The sequence below is a fragment of the Sinocyclocheilus anshuiensis genome, unplaced genomic scaffold, assembly GCF_001515605.1.
Source record: "Sinocyclocheilus anshuiensis isolate Anshui unplaced genomic scaffold, SAMN03320099.WGS_v1.1 scaffold848, whole genome shotgun sequence".
Classification (NCBI taxonomy): domain Eukaryota; kingdom Metazoa; phylum Chordata; class Actinopteri; order Cypriniformes; family Cyprinidae; genus Sinocyclocheilus; species Sinocyclocheilus anshuiensis.
In genome coordinates, this window is record NW_015549628.1 from 781,851 (window position 1) to 799,334 (window position 17,484).

The 17,484-nt window shown below is 34.0% G+C and overlaps 1 protein-coding gene across 1 annotated transcript in view; it reads right to left on the reverse strand.

Moving 5' to 3' along the window:
* Positions 1–274: 274 nt before the first annotated feature.
* Positions 275–17,484, reverse strand: part of LOC107659556 (calcium channel, voltage dependent, alpha2/delta subunit 3) — a 44,449-nt gene continuing 27,239 nt past the window's right edge. The window contains exons 15-38 of the mRNA XM_016448544.1: positions 15,022–15,093; positions 13,599–13,679; positions 13,387–13,461; positions 10,933–11,016; positions 10,656–10,727; positions 10,445–10,506; positions 10,276–10,343; positions 9,356–9,401; positions 9,150–9,247; positions 8,676–8,769; positions 7,957–8,052; positions 7,713–7,834; positions 6,289–6,366; positions 6,099–6,160; positions 5,782–5,826; positions 5,383–5,445; positions 5,168–5,238; positions 3,315–3,390; positions 3,188–3,228; positions 3,040–3,095; positions 2,582–2,696; positions 1,521–1,633; positions 1,344–1,426; positions 275–946 (exon numbers count right to left, since the gene is read on the reverse strand). Coding sequence (XP_016304030.1) covers positions 854–946; positions 1,344–1,426; positions 1,521–1,633; positions 2,582–2,696; positions 3,040–3,095; positions 3,188–3,228; positions 3,315–3,390; positions 5,168–5,238; positions 5,383–5,445; positions 5,782–5,826; positions 6,099–6,160; positions 6,289–6,366; positions 7,713–7,834; positions 7,957–8,052; positions 8,676–8,769; positions 9,150–9,247; positions 9,356–9,401; positions 10,276–10,343; positions 10,445–10,506; positions 10,656–10,727; positions 10,933–11,016; positions 13,387–13,461; positions 13,599–13,679; positions 15,022–15,093 — 1,866 coding nt within the window. The 3' untranslated portion in view covers positions 275–853. The remainder of the gene's footprint in view (positions 947–1,343; positions 1,427–1,520; positions 1,634–2,581; positions 2,697–3,039; positions 3,096–3,187; positions 3,229–3,314; positions 3,391–5,167; positions 5,239–5,382; positions 5,446–5,781; positions 5,827–6,098; positions 6,161–6,288; positions 6,367–7,712; positions 7,835–7,956; positions 8,053–8,675; positions 8,770–9,149; positions 9,248–9,355; positions 9,402–10,275; positions 10,344–10,444; positions 10,507–10,655; positions 10,728–10,932; positions 11,017–13,386; positions 13,462–13,598; positions 13,680–15,021; positions 15,094–17,484) is intronic.

Sequence of the window (17,484 nt, forward strand, 5' to 3'; positions counted from 1 at the left end):
TTTCTGGCAACCACGGCTGTGGTGTTGTTGTTGTTTTTTTAGCCATAAATTTAACAGGATATTTTTTATGGTGAAGTTTTTTGTGTCATTGGCACTGAAAAAGCTACATTTATTAAACAAATGTAGTCAGATTTGATTACTTTCATGACTTGTGCCTATATAGACAAAAAATCAAGTTACATGTCAAGAGATATTAGAGATCTTTGCCTTATTATAACCCAAAGATTATAAATAGCCCACTCAGTGAATTGAATGTTCGAAAAATGATGGAAAATATGTTTTTATTTACATAACATGGCTTTCCTTTGATGTAAAGGGATTAGGCAATTAAAGGTTATTTTACAAGTACTTTTTTAAGCAGGCAAAACTTATAAAGTTTGTGAAGAATCCACATCTCATCTTTTGATGACAATGTATGCTACTCTTACAAACAGCTCTGTGAAATATTGCTATTTTGTTACGTCATGCATCGTAAGACTCCAAATTAAATGCCAAATCAGTCTGAAATGCAGGCAAATAATAATGACATAAAATACATTTGTGCTCAGTTTTGTCTGCGCTTCACACAGTACAGATTAAGACTAAAGTTGAGGTGTATGAACCTTGAAGAACAGCTACATGGACTGCGTTTAGCTGTGACGGCTCGTGGCAGCCACTGATATCCAGGCATGTTCACTGGTCCACATGTAAGAAGAAAACACTCAGCACATTCTAACAAAGTCTTTGACGGTAATAAATATCATCTATCTTCAGTAATCCAGACATCACAAAGATGATTTTGTCTCTGTGAACAGAGTTTGGCGGAAGCAAGGAGTGTATATTAAGCCTAATGGATCAAGGCAGGGGTCAGAGGTCACCTGCTGATCAGGAACGACAACACTGGGAATAAAATGGCTACCAGTGGAAAATTCAAAGCATTTGCTGAGCCGCATTCCATAGCGTTCTCCTGTTAAAAAGATATATAAACAGGGTTAGCAAGTACATAGAGCAAAACTTGTTTGGTGGAGTCAAAACTTTACACAAACGTCATTGAAAGCTACACATTCAAACACTTCATAGATTGAACTTTCAGCTACAGAATGACTCCAAATGAGCTGAAAGCCCTGCAAGAGGCATAAAATAGTTCACTAAAACTTTTTGAGTGTACTTTCTTTCAGCTGTGATGTGGATGAGCATTTTACAGACAGAATGAATGGGGTACTTTAAAATAAAACACTGAATGATAATGAAGTACATGAACAGCAGTTTCAAAATATTGGAAAACTTTACAGTAGTTTAAAATCTGGTATGGTGCTGGTCATCAAAAGCAGAGTTTTAATAATACAGCATCATGCATTATGTACCTCTGGATGAAATGGATGACAGGACTGTGGCCGTCTGCGATCCTTTTGAAACTTCAGTCTGTCGCACTTCAGAGACTCATTATGTGCTCAGAGGTCAAGGCGGATAATTATACAAATACTCATGCTATAACCTCACATTCTACAAGCAGATGTTTATTTGGTTTATAAAAAGGATATAAATAATCTCAATGGGCTCCATGGTAACCGGAGGGGCGGAGCTACAGTCACATTTATTCTCAACAACCACCATGAACAGGTTACTGCTGGGAATCTGCTGAATTACAAAGGTCCTGAGTGGGGAAAAAATACAAAAAAAGATGTGCGATTCTTGTTCACAAAACCTGTAGAAGTGGTCGTCCCTCACCTTTTCATTTTGGGTGAACTATCCCTTTAAATATCTTTATCCAATCTAAACATTTTAAAATCTGCATTTAAAACAGAATCGAAATATCTTGTTATTACTAATATATCTATAAAATGCATGTTTTGTGATATATGTAAACAAGTATAATATAATACCAGAATACTGTGGAACAATTATTATCGTCTACATGACATTTAGCAACATAGCACTTGTCAGAAATAAAGATGTAAGAGACAGAGAAGCGCAGCTATTTTAAATGTTGTCAGATAATGCTATGTTTACTCTCTCAGATGCATGTATGCTGCAGGCACTGAGAGCAAAATAACCACATAGGCTAAAACAGCTTTCCGCATAAGGGTGTCAGTTAAATGCGACATGGGTTTGGCTTTCATATAGTTCTATCTGGATGATTTTTAATTAGAAGTGTGAGGATGGCTGTCGTATGTCTAAATCTAAGGCGTTTTGGTTGTATATTAAATATTTTTACTTTCTGTTTTCTACTTTACATTAAATAAACGAGACAGTGAAAAATATTAATAATTGGCATAACACTTAATACAAGACTGGAACTTACAAATCTATAACTAATATAGTAACTTATGTTTCAAATGTTATAAATGAAGGTAATATAAATTTATTCCAGTATAAATGATTTGAAATCATATAATGTAAATTATATTGCCAAGTGTTTTTTCATGACACTTCAACTGCATTTTCATGCTAGTATGGCAACCCACAAGTGCATTAGTGTTGCAGCAGAATCTTTTAAAAGTAATTTGTGTTTTAAAACACAAATTTCCACCAATTTCTACTTCTTTCTGCTGTGTATTATAAACAAGCATGCACACATATAGACATAAACAGATGTTCTCACCGTATACAGCCACCACAGTCAATGTTCCCTGTGGTCTCTTTGATGGTGCGCTCAGAGACGAAAGCTGGGTATTCAGTGTCACACGGCACCATCATTGTCCTCTGAGCTCTCTGGGCTGCACACATGAACACTAAATTCAGCTACTATATGCTAAAAATGTACTGTACAACTAAAATAGTATATAATTATATACTTACTTTTATTATAATTATAATAACATTTTTGTTTGCATTATGGTCATGATAGCCAACATGACAGTACAGTTTTTTGCTATGTGTGATTCATGTGTCATCACCTTAGAGTTTAATTGAGATTTATATGCTTTTTAGTCCTTTATTAGATGAAAATCTAATATATATTATATATCATATGGAAGAAATTAAAAATTATGTCTCACAGGAGCATGTAACCCCATTAACATGTTTCTAAAAGAGTTCCTGTCATCTATGGACTGATACCTTTGACTGTCGAGTCACAGTTCCACCAGCTGTACAGGTTAAACTCCAGCAGAAATCTGTGAAAAAAGACACATTCCCACTCAGCAACACAGACTGAAAATCCCAAGCTGACAATAATGATTATAAGGAAAAAGGCTTTTTATCTCACATGACAAGTTCTGTCAAGAGCCATTTCACAGTGGTGAAGGGCTGAAAGGAAGAGCAGAGCATGTCAGTGAAATAGAATCCCGAGGTACTGAAGTCAAACACTACAGCACAGATGATAGCGTACTCACATCCAGCAGAGTTTGTGTGCTGTCACTGCTACCTGCGTACTCTTTACAGAGAGCCTGATAGTCATACAAATTAATCCTAGCAGAAACAAAAGCAGAAACAGATTCACTAATAAACACAACCCTGGGTTAATGTCTTATTTAACCCCAGGTTAAAGCCACTTTTAACCCTGGGTTGAGAAACATTTAATACATTTTAAAAATGAATTTAGCACCACTTTCGAGCCTGCTTTAGGAGTCATATTTCAGTGCATGTGGTGCTAGAACGAAAGATAACACTTTACAATAAGGCTACATTTGTTAAAGGGGTCATATGATGCGATTTCAAGTTTTCCTTTCTCTTTGGAGTGTTACAAGCTCTTGGTGCATAAAGAAGATCTGATATTTACATTGAAAGCTGAAGCTGGCGATAATGGTAAGGGGTGTTAAATTTTCTGACGCGTGCTTGTGGTGTTCGGCCAATCACAATGCACTGGGTCAGCTGGCCAATCAGAGCAGACTGCGCTTGTCAAAGGAGGGGGCTTTGTTGAAAACGACGTGTTTGAGAGAGGCGGGGCATAGAGGACCTACAATAATGTACAGTATTTGAAAAATAATGTGTTTTTTGAACATTAAAGCATGTCAACATATTCTGTTACACCAAATACACAAAATAATGATCTTTAAAATAGCATCATATGGCCCCTTTAACCACATTAACTAACAATGAAAAATAATTCTAAAGCATTTATTAACCTTAGTTATTGTTAATTTCAACATTTACTACTACATTATTAAAATCAAAAGTTTATAATATTTAATAGAACTGTGCTAACATGAACAAAAAATTAACAGTTGTATTTTTTAGCTAACATTGACAAAGATTAATAACAACTGTAACAAATGTATAGCTCATAGTTAATGTTAATGACTTAGCCAAAGTTAACTGATATACATTTAGTATAAAGTTTGACCATAATTTCAGAACAAACAACAAATTACAAGCTAAACATTGCAGGCCTCATTAAATATTCATGAGGTAAAACATCAGAGAATCTTTTAAGCTCTTTAAGCTTTTTTTTAATATATATATATATTTTTTAAATATAACAATTTAGAAAGTTTTATGCTTAAAAACTATTTGCCTATAGGGCAAAGTAAATCAGGATAATAATTTAGGATGTATTCTCTGAAAACAACTGGACGAATTTGGACACAATGTATCTTGTTTTAACGGTTAAAACGACAAAAAAAAAAAAAAAAAAGCATTAAAAAAATATTGTATTAAAAAATGAGTTACTGTAATGAGGATCGTCATTGAGAATAATGGCAATCACATAAAACTCAAAAGTAATAATCTCATTACAATATAGAGAATTTGGAGGAAAATGTGATTAATTGTTGTGAAAATAATGTCAAAATGCAAAAAACAAAACCTTAATGGTTTTAAAAGTATGATAAATTTTTGTCAGATTCAGAATATCAGCAGTTTTACATTCTCCTCAAATATGATCTTTTTATTAAAATTATGCACTTTTTTTTACAAATGAATGATTACACAGAGGCACCAGTTGACTCCATTCAAAAAAATAAGTCATTTTTCCATCATCCAGTAGGTGTAAAATATTTAACATAGTAAAGCAAAGCAGTAGTGATACAAATACTTGTTTCAGTATTCCAAAACCATAATTAATATTAATATTTTTATTTTTATTAATACATATCCAGTCAGTTTTAGTAACATCATAAATATGCAAAATAGAGCATTTACATTGGGTTTACAGAATGTACAATGTAAAATCTAAAAACTTGACAATGTAGGTTAATTAACGTTAATCTATTTGTGTGTGTGTGTGTGTGTGTGTGTTCTCTCTCACTTTTTAAATGAGCCCATCAGAAGCAGTTTGTTCATGACGGCTCCCTCCGCTTCTCCAAAGAAGAGGTTCGTCTGTGCAAAACACATTATGTAAAGTTATAGTTATAGTCATCATAGAAATTTATCCATTTAATTTAATTTCATATTGACACAGGATGGATTTATGTATTTATCTTCGTGTACAACTCTTGTGCTATAATTCTCTGTATGTCATACCTGAGAAATTTCTTCAGCGACCAGGATGAAGCCATTGTTGTCTATGAGATAACATTTAATGTCCTAATGGGACCAGAAACATAGAATATTCATTTAAATATATGATTCAACAAGCTTTGATCTGTTGTGATCTTCTTAAATCACTACAAACTTCAAGTAAGACAGTAAAATAATATGCATTTTATAGCTTTTTATACCAAAGCCATTAATAAAAGACACAGAATTTAAAATGAGAAACGCTACGAGGCATATGTCATAAAAGAAGTGCAGACTGATCTAGTAAGCCTGTCATGTCCCAGAAATGTCCATTGTATAATGAGCATGTGGTGAATACAGGCCATTTTATGAGCTCCATCACTGAAAATATGGCCAAAGGGAGAGAAAGAGAGACACATTTACCTCATTATCACAGCTGATGGTACATTTCCCATCCAGAGCATTGCACTGTGTGGACACATGCAGAGGTAAAAACATGAAGCAAATGTGTACATTAATGACATTTCTATATAGATCCTTGCTTATAAAAAGTTAGTTTAGTTTCAAACAACATCTATGATAATATAGCATGGTCTCTTATACATTTTTGCTCATAAACACGTCAAACAGAGCTGTTATGCAGCAGGTAATAATACACAATTCAACACATCGGTCATAGAAGGTCTGGTTTGATAAATAGATATATTTATATTGTCATGAGCATATATTTCTGTGCTTACTTGTCGACTGGCCGTCCAAAATTTTCTCTGAAAGAATTCCAGCTTCATTTGAATTCCCACAGCTTTGAGTGTCATAAAAAACACATTTAATAAAATGATGTTTAGTTGTGTTTGGAAACATTTTTACATTTGAAAAACTATTTGAAATTCATAATACATTCATTTTGCTTTGAAATTAAAAGACAAGTACCTGCCACTATAGGAGACTTCCTGTCATCGAGTAGTTGGATAGCAGTGCTCGCCAAAACCACACTTTTATTTTCTCCCCCTTAAATGAAATATCAAAAATGAACACAAATGCCCTCTTAGAGTACTTACAACAACATCATCAATGAACATGAGAACTGGAATATTCAATGATCCGCTAAAACTGCTGGTTTACGATCCAAAAATGGCTCGCAGTTGCAGGTCTCTCCTGAGGGGAAAAACAATGCTAAATACAAATGATAAAATGTAACTAAGCATATAAATGTGCAAAATTAAGAAACCAAAATAAAAAGACAATTTAGAAAGAGATGCAAAAATAGTATGCATATCTATTATTGTTGACGTCAAAGGTTGCATGTAAAATAAAAAATTTACTATTAAGTAGAAATGTATCTGTCACATGGTACAAAGTGGTTAAATTACAGATGAAAGCCATTGAGCTAAATGGCATGTCATAACCACCAGGGGGCGACATTTATTTACATAAATATTTATAAGCATAAATCTATTAAGAGGGACGGACTCCTTCGTTTGCATATTCAGATCAAAAGCGGCATCGATTGAAACAAACACTCAGTTACATGATGAAACAGATCTCATTTCTAGCAGTACAGGCAGATGAGGGAGAGTGTTTGATCAGAGAAGAGTTCAGCGCTGTCTGTGTGATAAGGAGCCCAAGAGCTGTTGAGTGGGATGTAATGATCCTGATCTGTCACACACACACACACACACATTGCGTGAACGTAAAAGTAGGGCACATTAATTACAGGCGAAGGAAAGAGAGGTAAGCAGACAGTCTGCGCGAGGAAAGCAGTACAGTGCAGCTAGAGTAACAAACCACACAGAAGTATGCTATAAAACTGTAATTTGGAAGATCCACCTGAAATATGAGTCAAATGACGATCTATGCAAAGCTAATCAGCTGTGTGATATGCGAAAGAGGTGTGGTGGAGCAATAGGGGAATATTAGTGACCACATTTTTTTTTATGTTCATTGCAGATTAATGTTGATAACCATTCATTTGAACAATCTCTAAACCCCAAGTAGTAAACTTCAATGCATGTTAATTGCTAGTAACCAAAAAAATCATATATATAATTAAATGTACATACATTTACATACTATATATTTACTATATAAATAATAATAAAAAATAAAATATCATATATTATTTAGATATTATATAATCATTTAATTAGATTTTATTCAAAATATATTTAGGATTTAATCATAATGTATGTCATTTTAATGTATTTGTTTTCTTTGAAATGTAATCAAAATTAAATGATAACTTTATTAAAATCATTTTAATGTGCATTAACAGTTTTTTTCTACATGACATCATCCTTAAATGTTGAAGTATGTTGCATGAGATGGGTGTGTGTTTATGTGCTTGAACGTCATACCTGAACTGAAGGGAATGGAGTACACAAAAGTGCCGGGCACCTGCTCTGCGGCTCTTTTATACCACAGAGGAAAGTGATCTGCATTAAAGACGCCCTCCTTGTCTTCAGCAGTGAGGAAATCTCTGCAAACACATGCAGCCATGGAGGATAATTTACTCCATCATTCATCATTTACACTTAGAGGCCTTTTATTGGCTAGTGTAATGAGATGAGAATCTGTAATTGGCCGGTCATTTGGACTCACTGATTGGTCAGCTGCTCGGGAACCACAAACAGGTTAGTTCTGGAAAGACCAGTGCGAGTGCCAAGAAAAGCGATCTCAACCCCTTTATCAGCGTTCCTAATGATAAAAGCAAACAAACACAGTTTTAGGCAAGATTCTGTATGTGGCAAGATGGTGTATGAATGGTCTCACAGTTGTCCTACCCAGTCAACCAACAAAATTTACTAAAACTAGCTGCAAAAACAGCCTGTATAGATTTAAAAGGGATAGTTCACCAAAAAAAATGAAAATTCTGTAATTAATTACTTCATGTCGTTCCAAACCCGTAAGACCTTCATTCATCTTCGGAACACATGAAGATATTTTTGATGAAATCTGAGAGCTTTCTGACCCTGCATAGACAGCAATACAACTACCACGTTCAAGGCCCAGAAAGGTAGTAAGGACATCATTAAAATAGCCCGTGGTAGTTGTGTTGCTGTTTATGGAGGGTCAGAAAGCTCTAGGATTTCATCAAAAATAAATATCTTAATTTGTGTTCCGAAGATGAATGAAAGTCTTACGGGTTTGGAACAACATGAGGGTGAGTAATTAATGACAGCATTTTCATTTTTGGGTGAACTATCCCTTTAAGAGACAGACAGAAGGTGGAAAATTGTTATCTAAGACTAAATTTATTAAACTAAGATGCTTCTTAAAGCTAATTTAGTAAATACGGCCAAGTAAATGCCCAAACTCACTCAGACTTATTAAGGGCCAGTCCAGTCCAGTATGCTTCTAAGGGAGCCGTTACTACAGCGTCAAACAAAACCTGCTGAATCAGCTCTCTGTCACCTACAACACACACGAGAGGACATTTACACACTCCATTATACTCATCGGACACAGGCTTTCATGGGGACAGTTTTTAAACGACTGAGGTAATTTTGTAAGCAAGATTTAAGATAGATGAAGGACAATGTGGCAAAACTTTGCAGGAGCAACTGCTACTGTACTGTATACTGCAGTATGAAATTGAGCTCATTTAATTGAAAACTGATTGAGCTGAAAAGAAAAATCGTTTGAGAGGTGGAACAACTTGTTATTTTGATGAAAGATTAAAAAGACAAACATTTCTCCTTAGAATAATGTGCACTGATGAATCGATTATAATAAGACCAGAAACATGTATTAAGAAAGCAAACATGGTCGAATTTATTTGAAATGCTGCTCACATTTGAGATGTGGTTTACGGCTGGTCATGTAGAGTTTGATGGCCTGAACTTGAGTCAGGTGACGATGCTCATGGTGCTCATCTGTGTTACAGTATGTCCTGAAATAACAGAAAATGGCACAATATATTACTTGTGTGATTAATAAAACTAACAGAACATGTTATAGGCTTCTGTAGCCTATGTTGAGTATAAATAAAGGTCTTTACCATTCATCAGCAAGGGCAACATCGGGTTGCTCCAGATCATGTAGACCTAAAAAACAAGCATGGATAAGAGTTTAGAGAGAATTTCTACATGCTTTTTACATGCTTTCTGTTTATACTGTTTATAATTCTTAAGTAGTATGCGAAAGGAGGTAGAGCTTTTTCGCATTTGGCTCCCAAACTCTGGAATAGCCTTCTATAAAAACGTTCACCTTCAGGATGTGTTACACATATCTTTTTGATGTAAAATATTTAATGATTTTTATAAAGTAAATGTAAGAACAATTTTTATATAAGCAACTGCACCAAATTGCAATTGTTTGATCTGTTTGGGCATAATTAAGGATAATTATGTTTTTTTCCTCTTTGAGTAGGCCTATGAGTATGAACATTTTTTTTTTTAATATTTTGTCTAAAGGTCAGTAAACTGTTAATTTTTTAAAGACGTTTTTGACTATTTATTTAATATGTCAGGCTTCAGAGGGATTTCTGGTTATGAATATATTAAGGGAATAATTTCATTAGAGACTCATGATTCAGCAATATAAATAGCCCAATCAATTCTGAAATTTTTTAAATGTTCATGAACAAAAATATGTGAAGGGCCAATGAAAAAAAAATGATGTGGGTTACATATAAATATTTCAAATTCCCACATAGAAAAATGAAAAAAAAAAAACAGAATGTATAACAATGATGAAACATAAAAAAAATAACTTCTAAACTCCAAAATGCCAGACCTTTTGTAGGACTGCTAACTTATGAAATATTCACAACATTTCATAGAAACAAAAGTAATGAAAACAACAAAATATATGTGATTTACAGCTACTAGACGAGAATATATATTCAAGCATTTGAACCATAAAAATTAACTCTCTTTGGCATTGGTTTCAAGTCTTGCTAATAAAGTAAATCCTCACCGGCTTCTAGTGAAACATTTCCCTTGAAGAAGTATTTCCCATGTCCTCGAGAGAGCGCCACACCAACACTACAAAACATACAAAAAATATAATTTCAAAAGTCAGCCACATACTTTCAATCAACATTTGTTCAAATGTGAAATATTTACATACACGAGACATTACCTACCTAAATGGAGTTCCTTTAATATCAGTATAGTAATAATCATTGTGCACCGTCAAGACACGTTTCTGGTGGGGAACAAATTTAAAGATAAAAGATTATGAAGTTAAGCTGTCCAGTGAGGTGTATTTTTGATACTTTGCTATTATTCTAATAGCTTTATGATACTAATATCACATATTACTCTGGTTCTTGCATGCAAAGATAAAATCATTACCCCTTTGTCCACTGTTCTTTTTACTTCCATGGAGAAAGTGCCAGTTCGTCTGTTCACCATTGCTGTGCGTAACTACAAATAAACACATTTATGAAGCAGCACTTATTCACTTTAATACTATATCGCAACACTTCTAAAACACTTTATGCAAGTATGTGAACCTAATGCATAACAGGACTGGGAACCTGCAAAGCATTTCCATCTGCATACTTGCATAAAGTATGTTTCTGGTCTAAATGTACAGCAGTGAGTGCACTCATTAAAAACTGGTCCATACAACATCCTCTGTGTCCTCCCATTCCACCTCGGACAGGTCCACGCTGCTGTAACTGGGTTTCTTCCTCTTCTGGCCCTCCTGGTACTGCAGGAAGAGACACAAAGAGGACAGGAAGTGCTTTAGAGGACGGCAGTGCAGTCACAGTTAGGAACTGGGATCATACGGGTAACACAATGGAGACAGAAACATACAGTACATGGTGATAGAGGCCATTAGTCTAGCATTTTTCACTCCTGCTCCTTGGGTTTCCAACTAGCACTGCGCATTTATGGTGTCTAATCAGATGATGAGGCGTGTTAAAGGTGCTGTAAACAATTTCCTCAGTTTCACCATTTTGCTAACTTTCTCCAAAATGATCAAAGCAATCCCAAATGTAGAGTATGATTGACAGGCACAAAGCAATTCTGATTGGCTGGTTTTCTGATAGGCTTAAAGGCGTGGACTGTTTCCCTGACTCTTATTTACTGTTTACACAATCTAGTGCTGTCACTGAGACAGGTTTGATTTCTGAGGACAGCTATTTTACTGGTATCTGTCAGTAGTTGGGACATTTTATGTGTTGTATTCCAAAAAGTTGCTTACAGCACCTTTACATAAGAGAAACATTTAATGTGTGCAGCGCTGAGGGACTCCAGGAGCAGGATCGACAAACTGTGGAAATTAGTTTTGTTTGCACACTATCAGAGCAGTCAGTATTAGGCTTATGGGGATCTGTGTCAGAATAATCTGTCTAATCTTTTTTGCTCAGATTGGCTTTGGAACTTTAGTCAGTCAGTGGCTCTGTTCCAATCCCTAATGAGTTGTCTTGCCATCTGCTATCTACACAGGCAGCATTCTAAACAAAATGGAACCTCATAAGTTACTGAATTCAAACACTTAAATTCAGAATTCAAACACTATGTAGATAGCAACTCAACATTAATGGTTACTCACATGCGCCATGCAAATAGTGTTCTTCATGTGGAGCACACGAGAAGCCACTGAAAAGCAACTTATTATATTTCAACTACTTGCCAAGGCAACATTTCTAATTTTCTTGTTTTTTTTAGTTTAAGTTTTTCAACTAATAATTTTATTTTATTTTATTTGTTTATTCAATGGGAATGGTGCATTGTAATGAAAAATGCAAGGGTTTGTGACCATATATATATTTATTTATAAATAACTTTATATAGCTTTTATTCTTATATTTTCAGTTTTCATTTTAATTTTAGGTTATGGTCATTTTATTATGTGCTTTGTCAGTTTTATTTGTTTATTTATTTATTTTGAATTTTTTTAATATTTCTTTTTAACTTTATTTTTATTTATTTTTTTATTTCAATTACTTGCCAAGGCAACATTCCTACTTTTCATTTTTTTTAACTTTGAATTTTTTACCTAATATTTTATTTTATTTTATTTTTTATTCATTTTAGTTTAATTAATAAAAATATTTAAAATATTATAGTTAACAATAACAATATTGCAAAGAACATAAATATTAGTTAAAATATTTAATTTTTAATTAGATTGACCTATTTCTCATTTTATATACTTTTCAGTGAATAAAATATACTTTATATACATTTATGTAAAAACTTCCCTTGTTGCAATGCATTCTGGGATATCCATGAAGGATACATACCACATATAATGTCCAATACTGTTAAAATCCAGCATAATGCTGCCTACTATTTGAAACAGCTTTCACATTTAGAGTTTGTCTATAATGCCTAGAAAATTCGTCTAGATGTTCAGCTCACTAAGGTTTGGAGCAGAGCCTAAAAATATCTCAAAAGTTGAATAAGAATGTTACTTTGTGTCACACTTGAATCCAGACAAGTTCAATGCTACTTACACTAATAATACACATTTTAGCATATAACACATCTAACAACATTGTCCCTGTTGAGCAACACAGAGTCAGTGTGGTCTGTAAATACACCCTCTTAACACACACTCAGAAGCCTTGACTGATGCACACCACCGCTACGCAAACACAAACTAAAACACAGCAGCACTGGAGCCACATTACGACGAGAACACCAACACGTTCACGACACACAGAGACGCACGCACGCACACGCACACGCACACGCACACACACACACACACACACGCAGTCACGCGTGGTGACTGAGAGCGGGGTGAGGGGTGTCCCTGTGAAGGGTAAGTTACCTCAGTGCTCTGATCAGCCCTGGCAGGCACATGAATGGGCTTTTATTCCTGCATGCAATATATCAGAGGAAAAGGGTTGGGATTACAAAAACTACATCTCCCATGATGCACTTCAGCGTCCCACCAGCGCTCTCACAAGCACACACTGCATGTGTGGGTAGATTTTACCTGAGCCAGCTTGTTGGGGTGTGGATGTAGTTGATTGTATCATATTTTAGCTCTATTTTAGGTGGTGTTTGAAATCATAATCCTAATATAAGGCTGGAAATGGGCCCAAATGGTATCAGTCCTTACCAGGGGCCTCAGGTCGGGATGTGTCAGGATATATCCATTATTGGTAATGGCAAACGCATATCCATGTATTCCTAGCTGGAGAAAAGAAGATAAGATTTTAAAAATGATAGCATTAATACACTCCTTTAAGCTTTAAGATACAGAGAGTGTAAAATCGAACAGATTAAAATTGATTTTGAAATCCTGGCTATTTATTGGTGGTAACAGCCTACCTTGTGTTTCGGAATGGTTTTCATTAACTCCTGAATGGGGATGTCAGTGCCTACGACGCCTAGCAGGATGCCTTGGTTTTTCTGTGGAGGGACACTTGCTGTGAAATCATGCTATTTTCACACATATGCGTATTCATACATAAAGTGTGCACATTCATTTTTGGATAGACACTGGTACAAATAACAGACTGACAGGTTTGAAAACAGATGGGGAGTTTAACAAGTCATTTGAAGTTTTTATATGGTGGATATTAACTATCATTGAAACTCATTAAGTATGAAATATAAGAGAAACACTGTCAATATTATAGTGTACTATTAATGAGAGTGTTTTGATGAGTTTGATTAAGAAATTAAACATGAAAAAAAAAAAGATTTTTTTAATGCAATTATAAAATCTTCATGCTTCAAAAACACAAAACCCCTCTAAAAGTGGGACTTTAAAAGTCATACGATAGATTTGTGTGAGAAAGAGACCACTAAAGATCTTTGTGAATGAATCATTCTTTTGAGTCAAATCTTTTTAATGAATCGGATGATTGATTAGATTTTTTAAGTATACATTTTAGAATATACATTAATATTGCTAGTTATATTCTACCAATATTAATTATTAGTAATAATAATATCAAATCTAATAATAATATTAATATTAATAATATTAAAATTGTTATTATAGTTACATAAGGAAACTTGTTAGAATATATGTTTTAGAATATACATTAACATTGACTGATATGTTTAATTAGATTTCATTTAAATATTAACATTAAAATGATATTAATATTGTTATTAATAATATTAATATTTGTTCTTATTTTTTTATTAATTATAGTTCCATATGGAAACTATAACTATTCATATGTTATATATAATATTAATATACATTAATATTGACAGTTATTTAATTATTAATTAATATCACTATTAATATTTTATAGTATATGTTATTATAGTTCCATATGGAATCTTTGTAGAATATACATTTTAGAATATACATTAATATTGAAAGTCGTATTTACTTAATATTAATTATTAATACTATCAACATCAAAATTCAAATGTGTATTAATATTGATATTAATAACATTAATATTGTTATTATAGTTTTATATGAAAACTTTGTAAAATATACTATTACAGTTATTATAGTTCCACATGGAAACTTAGTAGAATACACATTTTAGAATCTACATTAATATTGATAGTTATTCATTAAGATGAATTATTAATAATATCAAAATGTAAAAAAGAAACTAGTATTAATATTGATATTAATAATATTGTTTTTATAGTTTCATATGGAAACCTAAATATATACGTTTTAGAATATACTTTAATACTAATACTGTATGTATGTGTTTAGTTCTGACACACACACACACACACACACACACACACACACACACCACACACTCCTCACCGTTTCATTCTTGGTGCTAAACACAGGCATGGCAACTGTGGTCATTGGGTTTGGGCCTTTATTCTCTCCAAGCTGCTGACAGATTAACAGAAAACTTTCAGATTTAAATTTACATGAACATCTGAGAAAAACACATACAATAAAGACTTTGGATGGATATTAATCGCCAGGGCCGGTTTATACGCTCACATTGTGTTGTCCTACCGGCCTTCAGATCAAGGAAGTTGCTGCGACATGAAATATTCAAACCAACGTTTTGATTAATGGCCGTGCGAGGTGTAGACAAGTGAAGGGTGATCTGGTGAAGATGGTTCATCTCTGTAGCTGAACTGTAAGCTCAGCTGCGGGCACGATGAGGGCTGACATGATTTAACGCATGAGCTCGCTGAAACTAGGTCTGCTATTCCCTCACCTCACCCTTATGTGTGTGTGTCCATTGTGCATGTTTTACAGTAGCCCTTGAGAGGATTCGTGAATGCAGTTGTTTGTGTTTGTAAAAGAGGAAAACAGAGAGAAAACAAAAAGAAATGTTGTAAAAAATACCATTCCAGTAAATAATTAACAAACCAGAACAATTCTCTTAAGATATTAATGAGATACACTGTAAAAAATGACCGTGAATTTAACGGTAAAAGACTGTAAAAATGCTACAGTAAAAACCTGTTAAATGGTTAACGGTAAATTCCCCTACTATATACGGTGAAAAACTGTATTGGACATTACATGTAATTTTACGGTAGTATACCGTTTTTGGAAGTGAAAAAGACCTTCCTATAATTTACAGTGAATAACTGTAAATTGACATTCCCAGAATTCCCTGCGTTACATTTCAAATTTGATGTTTTTTTGTTGAAATAACTATGTTTCTCCTTAGTTTTTTCTTATCAGTTTTGTATATTAGGGTTGTATTTTACACCTAATGTTGTTAAATGAATGTTTATTGCATTATTTCAGTTGCATGTGTGTTACCATGATGGTGTTTGGTGTTTGTGTGAATGATACTGTGCACCTTCTCTATATGTTATTATTTAAATGCTGCTTGTGATGGGCTTTGGTTCATCATGTGACTTTCTCATCACCACCTGCATTTGGTGGTTATCAGTGTATTACAAAGGTACAAAACAGATTTCAGTACTTCAATAGGTTGGTATATTAACATTATATCAGTAAATGAAATTACGGTATTTAACTGTATTTAAAACCGTAAAACCTAAAACGTTGCTACCGTATTTTTTACGGAAAAATTCCAGCAACCACAGCTGCCGGTTTTTTACCGTAAATTTTACGGAATTTTTTTTACGGTGTAGTTCACACAAAAATTCAAATTCTGTCATCATTTACTCACCCTCCTGTCATTCCAAACCTGTGAGACTTATTTATTTATTTATTTGTTTTGTTTTTTTGTTTGTTTATTTCTAGGGGAACAATAAAATACAATAAAAAAACAGCATTAAAGTATTATAAAATTGGTCCACATGGCTTGTGTGCTATATTAAAAGTCTGAAAACTTTTTTTTTTGCTGGAAAATCTTCTCTGTTCTAGTTTTCGAATCCCATTTCTGTTCATGTACATTCATATATGGCACATCAAAACATGTCCTTTTGGGTTTGTCATCAATGACACAAAATGTCAATCTTTGGGTTGTGTGTCTTATGACTAATCAAATTGTTGGCATCAAACCTGATGTGACGTGTTTTGATGTACCATATTTAAATGTCATAACATCACAAGAAAAAAGATTGAAAGAAGTGTCTTCTGCTCACCAAGACTGCATATATTTGATCCAAAAATATAGTACAAACAACAATTTTGTTAAATATTATTATACATATACATATTTATGGAGTTGGAACAAAATCAGAAAATGAATGCTGACAGATTTTTTTGTAGTGAACAATTTCATTATTTTGGTGAACTATCCCTTTAAATCTTGTTTTCAGTGTGTAACATTAAGTATCACTGGCTGTGTTCCACTGTCAGATTGGCAGGTTTGTTACTAAAACAACAGCAAAAATCTCCTCCAGTCCCATTGAAGAGGGATTTAAAGTCTCTCTTATTCTGTCTCACATTTGAGAGCTCAAAAAAAACAACAACCTCAGTTTGAGTTTGGTCCAACATTTGTTCAGTCTGGTTGGCTTCGTGCAGAACACTAGAGGTGTATCCTGCAGGAGCCAAATTGAAATCTGTGAATTAACCTTGTGCTTCCCCGTTCCTCTCCTTCCTCCTCTTCCCTTCTCTCTTTCTCCCAGTCTCTGCCTCTTTCACCCCCTCTGCTCCAATGTCAGTTTTATTACGGCTTTAGGAGATAAAAGCCAATGATCCACAAAATGATGAATGGGGTGTCTCAGTGGCCAAGATACAGCAACACACACTCCGGAGAACAATTCCCAACACCCTACGCCTATGCCCGTGTGTGTGTGTGTGTGTGTGTGTGTGTGTGTGTGTGTGTGTGTGCGTGTGAGA